This window comes from Ammospiza nelsoni, chromosome 12, assembly GCF_027579445.1.
Source record: "Ammospiza nelsoni isolate bAmmNel1 chromosome 12, bAmmNel1.pri, whole genome shotgun sequence".
NCBI lineage: Eukaryota > Metazoa > Chordata > Aves > Passeriformes > Passerellidae > Ammospiza > Ammospiza nelsoni.
Genome location: NC_080644.1, coordinates 22,096,032 through 22,103,531, shown reverse-complemented (window position 1 = coordinate 22,103,531; position 7,500 = coordinate 22,096,032). Strand labels below are relative to the sequence as shown.

General features: G+C 70.2%; 1 protein-coding gene across 1 annotated transcript in view; it reads left to right on the top strand.

The window, feature by feature from the left end:
* Positions 1 to 1,194: 1,194 nt before the first annotated feature.
* LOC132078439 (basic proline-rich protein-like) overlaps positions 1,195 to 7,500 on the top strand; it is an 8,678-nt gene continuing 2,372 nt past the window's right edge. The window contains exons 1-4 of the mRNA XM_059480575.1: positions 1,195 to 1,554; positions 2,461 to 2,749; positions 5,647 to 5,842; positions 5,947 to 6,456. Coding sequence (XP_059336558.1) covers positions 1,195 to 1,554; positions 2,461 to 2,749; positions 5,647 to 5,842; positions 5,947 to 6,456 — 1,355 coding nt within the window. The remainder of the gene's footprint in view (positions 1,555 to 2,460; positions 2,750 to 5,646; positions 5,843 to 5,946; positions 6,457 to 7,500) is intronic.

The window sequence follows — 7,500 nt, the reverse complement described above, 5'->3', positions numbered from 1 at the left end:
GGCTCGCTCTGCAGCAGGCGGCGGAACGGCAAAGGAGCGCGCGGATCGGGCTCTGGTCCCCCGTCCGCGCCCCATCGGTTCGGGGTCATTTTCAGCCTCTCTCTCTCTCTCTCTCCGTCTCTCTCTCTCTCCATCATCCCCGCGGCTCAGCTCCAACCGCACCGCCGCCCGGCGCTGCTCGCGGCCGGCACCCACGGGCGCTCCCCGGACCGGGGCCGGCACCGGCACCTCGCGTGGTTTTTTAAGGACACCTGAAGGCTAGCGGGGCCACGCGGCCGTCACACAGCTGGGGTCGGTAAAGACGCCCTCCGCGGCAGCGGGAGGGGCGACACCTCGCCTGCGACGGGAAGCGAACTGGAGAGGAGACCGCCCTGCCCGAGCACCGGACACCCCCGCCGTGACTTCCCCGCGACAGAGAAGCCCCGGAAGGAGAGCCGGCCGGCCGAGGGCCCTCTCCGACGCCACCCGAAAAGCCTCATCGATCGGGCGCGGCCGAGGAAGGAGCCGCGCCAACAGCGACAAGGGCCCCACGGCCACGGTCCTGGGACAACGGCGACGGCCGCCCAGCCCCGCCTGCGGAGCGCTCGCGGCAGAGGAGGAGCGCGGGGGGTGCCGCCACCCACCCGCCCGTTTTCCCGCGGGCGCCAACGACTTCCCTTTCGGCTAGGCAACGGCAGGACTGGGACTGGGCTGGCCCGCCAGGCCGGGGGGACTCGGCTTCCCCTTCCGGCCCGGGGAACCCGGCCGAGCGTGCGAGATAAAGTGCCACCGGACCGCGCCACCGGCGGCCGGCTCTCCCTTTCCGGGAAAAATATAGCCGGGGGAGCGGCACGACAAAAAAGGCACATGGAGACGCGTTCGCAACGATCCGTGCTAGCCACGGGGGCCGCGGGCCCGGGACACCGGGGACCCGGGGGGCGAGTTACGAGACTCACTCCCCCACGGACCCGCCGGCATCCCGCTCGCTCCCTTCTCTCTCGCCGCCCTCGGCGCGCCTTCGTCGCAACGCTTCTCGGTGCCGCGGCTTAGGGCCGCCGGAGAAAAATCAAAAAGATCCGCGGAGGCCGGCCGGGCGGGTGCCCCCACTCTGCCCGCACGCCGGCACGCCTAAACCGCGGGGGGGGGGGAAAAAAAAAAAAAAAAACCGCGGGCCCGCGTGGCAACCCAGCCCGCCCGGCATAAGCGGCTCGGTCGATGCGGCCACGACCGAGGTGGGCGAGGCGCCGCCGCCTCGCCCGCGACAAGTCCGGGGGGCTCTCTCCGTCGGGTGCCGGGTCCGCCAACTCCAAAAAACTCTGCCCGCCAACGCGGGTCCCCGGCTTAGGGCCGAGGAAGGGGGACGGCTTCAACAACGCGGGCCGGGGACGGGGGCACCCCGACCCCGGGCTCCACAGCTTTACCGGGCGGGGCCGACCGCCGCCGAGGCGGACCGACAGCCCAAAACAGTGCCCGCCGAGTGGGCCCCGGCTTAAGGCCAGGCACGAAAGGGACGAGGCGCCGCCGCCTCGCCCGCGCCACCGCTGCCCAGGGGGGACGCCCCCCCCTTGCGAATCGGCCGGCAGAAGCCGGGCCGGAACGGGACACGCTCGCAGGCTTCTCTCTCTCCGCCTCGCCTCGGCCGCCCGAGCGGCTCTCTCGGATCGTCTTTTCGCTGCCCTTCTCTCTCGGCCTGGCGGGGAGAGCTCTCGCCCCCTTCTCCGGCTGCCCTTCTCTCTCTCGGCCTGGCGGGGAGAGCTCTCGCCCCCCTTCTCCGGCTGCCCTTCTCTCTCGGCCTGGCGGGGAGAGCTCTCGCCCCCTTCTCCGGCTGCCCTTCTCTCTCGGCCTGGCGGGGAGAGCTCTCGCCCCTTTCTCCGGCTGCCCTTCTCTCTCGGCCTGGCGGGGAGAGCTCTCGCCCCCTTCTCCGGCTGCCCCTCTCTCTCGGCCTGGCGGGGAGAGCTCTCGCCCCCTTCTCCGGCTGCCCTTCTCTCTCGGCCTGGCGGGGAGAGCTCTCGCCCCCTTCTCCGGCTGCCCCTCTCTCTCGGCCTGGCGGGGGAGAGCTCTCGGCCCCCTTCTCCGGCTGCCCCTCTCTCTCGGCCTGGCGGGGAGAGCTCTCGCCCACCTTCTCCGGCTGCCCTTCTCTCTCGGCCTGGCGGGGAGAGCTCTCGCCCCCTTCTCCGGCTGCCCTTCTCTCTCGGCCTGGCGGGGAGAGCTCTCTCGCCCCCTTCTCCGGCTGCCCTTCTCTCTCGGCCTGGCGGGGAGAGCTCTCGCCCCCTTCTCCGGCTGCCCCTCTCTCTCGGTCTGGCGGGGAGAGCTCTCGCCCCCTTCTCCGGTTGCCCTTCTCTCTCGGCCCCTCTTCACTGTACCAACTTTTTTTCGGGAAAGACGGGAGCCGGGACACAGCCACGAAGACTCGTCCCGGCTAGGCGGCACTTGCTTTTGCCCTGCCGGCTGCACCAGCCTGGCCACTCCACTCCGCCTTAGGCGCAGGCACGGGATGAAACCAACCTGCGGGGATGCGGCCCGTCACCTCGCTCCCATAATACGGACAGACGCGTCCGAAGCCGCCGCGGCCTCCTAGGGGACCGATGGAGCTTGACCGGGAGAAGGCGCCGCCGCAGGCCGCCTCTTACGATGAGGCCAGCCGGAGGCGGCCGGCAACAGCGACCCCTTGGTGAACTTCCGCAGCCGGCCGAGACAACAGGTCTACCCGGCACCCTCCGAAATTTGACTAAGTCACGCCGGGGCGAGGTAGACCTGGTGTCCCCGGAAGGCGCACGCCAGCCGGGGGCAAAGGCCGACCTCCGCCGGCCCCGGGCTCCGGGGTAGACCTGGTGTCCCGCCGGATCCGGGGTAGACCTGGTGTCCCGGGCTCCGGGGTAGACCTGGTGTCCCGCCGGATCCGGGGTAGACCTGGTGTCCCGGGCTCCGGGGTAGACCTGGTGTCCCGCCGGATCCGGGGGTAGACCTGGTGTCCCGCCGGATCCGGGGTAGACCTGGTGTCACGGGCTCCGGGGTAGACCTGATGTCCCGCCGGATCCGGGGTAGACCTGGTGTCCCGGGCTCCGGGGTAGACTTGGTGTCCCGCCGGATCCGGGGTAGACCTGGTGTCCCGGGCTGGGGGTAGACCTGGTGTCCCGCCGGATCCGGGGTAGACCTGGTGTCCCGATCAAACCGGGGTAGACCTGGTGTCCCGGGCTCCGGGGGTAGACCTGGTGTCCCGCCGGATCCGGGGTAGACCTGGTGTCCCGGGCTCCGGGGTAGACCTGGTGTCCCGCCGGATCCGGGGTAGACCTGGTGTCCCGGGCTCCGGGGTAGACCTGGTGTCCCGCCGGATCCGGGGTAGACCTGGTGTCCCGCCGGATCCGGGGTAGACCTGGTGTCACGGGCTCCGGGGTAGACCTGATGTCCCGCCGGATCCGGGGTAGACCTGGTGTCCCGGGCTCCGGGGTAGACTTGGTGTCCCGCCGGATCCGGGGTAGACCTGGTGTCCCGGGCTCCGGGGTAGACCTGGTGTCCCGCCGGATCCGGGGTAGACCTGGTGTCCCGATCAAACCGGGGTAGACCTGGTGTCCCGGGCTCCGGGGTAGACCTGGTGTCCCGCCGGATCCGGGGTAGACCTGGTGTCCCGGGCTCCGGGGTAGACCTGGTGTCCCGCCGGATCCGGGGTAGACCTGGTGTCCCGCCGGGCCCGGGGTAGACCTGGTGTCAGGGGCTCCGGGGTAGACCTGATGTCCCGCCGGATCCGGGGTAGACCTGGTGTCCCGGGCTCCGGGGTAGACCTGGTGTCCCGCCGGGCCCGGGGTAGACCTGGTGTCCCGCCGGATCCGGGGCGGACCTGGTGTCCCGATCAATCCGGGGTAGACCTGGTGTCCCGCCGGGCCCGGGGTAGACCTGGTGTCCCGGGCTCCGGGGTTGACCTGGTGTCCCACCGGATCCGGGGGTGTAGACCTGGTGTCCCCATCTATCCGGGGTAGACCTGGTGTCCCGCCGGGCCCGGGGTAGACCTGGTGTCCCGCCGGATCCGGGGTAGACCTGGTGTCCCGATCGATCCGGGGTAGACCAGGTGTCCCGCCGGCCCCGGGGTAGACCTGGTGTCCCGCCGGCCCCGAGGTAGACCTGGTGTCCCGCCGGCCCCGGGGTAGACCTGGTGTCCCGGGCTCCGGGGTAGACCTGGTGTCCCAGGCCCCGGGGTAGACCTGGTGTCCCAGAGCCCGGGGTAGACCTGGTGTCCAAGGCCCCGGGGTAGACCTGGTGTCCCCGGGCCCGGGGTAGACCTGGTGTCCAAGGCCCTGGGGTAGACCTGGTGTCCCGGGCTCCCGGGTAGACCTGGTGTCCCGGCTCGGGGTAGACCTGGTGTCCCGGCGCCCGGGGTAGACCTGGTGTCCAAGGCCCCGGGGTAGACCTGGTGTCCAAGGCCCCGGGGTAGACCTGGTGTCCCGATCAATCCGGGGTAGACCTGGTGTCCCGGCGCCCGGGGTAGACCTGGTGTCCAAGGCCCCGGGGTAGACCTGGTGTCCAAGGCCCCGGGGTAGACCTGGTGTCCCGATCAATCCGGGGTAGACCTGGTGTCCCAGGGCTCGGGGTAGACCTGGTGTCCAAGGCCCCGGGGTAGACCTGGTGTCCCAGGGCCCGGGGTAGACCTGGTGTCCCAGCGCCCGGGGTAGACCTGGTGTCCAAGGCCCCGGGGTAGACCTGGTGTCCAAGGCCCCGGGGTAGACCTGGTGTCCCAGGGCTCGGGGGTAGACCTGGTGTCCCAGCGCCCGGGGTAGACCTGGTGTCCAAGGCCCCGGGGGTAGACCTGGTGTCCCAGGGCTCGGGGTAGACCTGGTGTCCAAGGCCCCGGGGTAGACCTGGTGTCCCAGGGCCCGGGGTAGACCTGGTGTCCCGGGGCCCGGGGTAGACCTGGTGTCCCGGGGCTCGGGGTAGACCTGGTGTCCAAGGCCCCGGGGGAGACCTGGTGTCCCGATCAATCCGGGGTAGACCTGGTGTCCCGGCCGGAGCCGTGGTAGACCTGGTGTCCCGATCAATCCGGGGTAGACCTGGTGTCCCCGGCCGGAGCCGTGGTAGACCTGGTGTCCCTTCACAGCCGCCTGCCTCCCGGGCGCCACGGCGAGCCGCGGCAGCGCCGGAGCCGGCTTGTCCTGGTGAGCCAGGGCCGGCCCGGACCCGGGGTGGGCCTCCCATCTCCCTGTCGTCGCCCGCGGCCCGGGTGCCTCACCGTCCCCATCGACCCCGGAGCCGGGCTAAGCTCACAGCCTCATATCACCCCGGAGCCAGACGGCTCGATCAGCCCCGTCGCGCACAATGAACCCCACCCCGCTTTCAAGATCAATACATATTTTCGGGGTTTATTGTGTTGGTCATTCGGGATTTTTTTTTTTTTTTTTTTTTTTTTTTTTTTTTTGGTGGGTTTTGGTGGTTTTTTTTCGGTTTGTTTGGTTTTTTTTTTTTTTTCTTTCTTTCTTTCTTTATTGTTTGTTGTTTCTAGGTTCGGCTCTGTTGGATGCTGAGTTTTGAGGCTGTTATCTTTTGGGGGGGGGTCGGTGGTCTTGTGGTTTGGATTTGGGTAGAATGGCTCCTCTATTCGCTTGGAACGAGAAACTCATCCGGAAAAACAAACCGACAATAACAATTGGCACATTTTATTTCTCCTCGTTTCGTATCCAGAGCACTCCCAGCCGAGCCGACGGGCAACCCGTGCCCCGTGGTCTCTGCCTGCTGACACGCTGAACTGGCGAAACAGCGCCCCCACCAACCCCCCGCCCCCGCCCCCGCCCTGTCCCACCCACGCCCTCCTGAGACCCTACACAGCCCGGCCCCCCTGGCCCCCGATGCGGCTCGCCCCGCCCCGCCCCGCCCACCGGTAGAGGCGGCTGCCGCCGGCACCACCGCCAGCACACAGGCGGCCACTTTCGGCCGGGTTCTTTCACGGTCCGCAGAGGTCTTCCGCCCTCGACGTCAGTCTAGGGGGCCGTGGGGGCTCGGGGCCGAGGCGCCCGGGGCCGGCACGAAGCCGCCGGCCCTTGGCCCTCGTCCGCACAGACACAGATACAGCGCCACACCCACCGCCCCCCCCCCCCCCCCCTCCCCGTGCGCACGTTCACTCCCCAAGGTCATCCCTTCAGGCCACCACACCGCCGCGCGCGCACACGCGCGCGCGGACAACCGTCCCCGCCCCCTCGCCGCCCCCCGCCACCACCTGCCCCCGCCCGCCCGCCCGGCCGCCTGGCTGCCCGTCCGCGTGCACGCTCTCGCGTGCCCTCACTCCCTGTCCCTGGCCCCGTCCCCGTCCCCGCGCCCGCCCCTGCCCTTACCCCTGCCCTTGCCGTCTCTGCCGGAGCCGCCCACGCCCATCAGCGGTTGGGGGCGCCCCACCCGCCCTCTCCCATCAGTCCCCCGGGCGCCGTCTGCATACTTTTCGGGCTTGCTAGGCACCCGAAGAGGGAGTCCGGCCAGGCACCACAGGTCCAGCCACGGGCAAGGCAGCCGTGGCCTAAGGCCGGCCCGGGACAACAGGACTACGACGGGGCGTTGGACACCAGGTCTAGCCCGGGCCCTAGGGCACCAGGTCTACCCCGGGCCCCGGGACACCAGGTCTACCCCGGGCGCTGGGACACCAGGTCTACCCCAGGGCCTTGGACACCAGGTCTACCCCGGGCGCTGGGACACCAGGTCTACCCCGGGCCCCGGGCTGCCGGAGCCCAAGTCCAGCCGAGACATCAGGTCTACCCCGGGCGCTGGGACACCAGGTCTACCCCGGGCGCTGGGACACCAGGTCTACCCCGGGCCCTGGGACACCAGGTCTACCCCGGGGCCTTGGACACCAGGTCTAGCCCGGGCCCTAGGGCACCAGGTCTACCCCGGGCCCCGGGACACCAGGTCTACCCCGGGCGCTGGGACACCAGGTCTACCCCAGGGCCTTGGACACCAGGTCTACCCCGGGCGCCGGGACACCAGGTCTACCCCGGGCCCCGGGCTGCCGGAGCCTAAGTCCAGCCGAGACATCAGGTCTACCCCGGGCGCTGGGACACCAGGTCTACCCCGGGGCCTTGGACACCAGGTCTACCCCGAGCCCTGGGACACCAGGTCTACCCCGGGCGCTGGGAAACCAGGTCTACCCCGGGGCATTGGACACCAGGTCTACCCCGGGCGCTGGGACACCAGGTCTACCCCGGGGCCTTGGACACCAGGTCTACCCCGAGCCCTGGGACCCCAGGTCTACCCCGAGCCCTGGGACACCAGGTCTACCCCGAGCCCTGGGACACCAGGTCTACCCCGGGCGCTGGGACACCAGGTCTACCCCGATCCCTGGGCCGCCGTAGCCCAAGTCCGGCCGGGTACACCAGGTCTACCCCTTGGCCTTGGCCTTGGACACCAGCTCTACCCTGGGCCCGGGGCTGCCGGAGCCTAAGTCCGGCCGGGAAACCAGGTCTACCCCGAGCCCTGGGACACCAGGTCTACCCCGGGCCCCGGGCTGCCGGAGCCTAAGTCCAGCCGGGACATCAGGTCTACCCCGAGCCC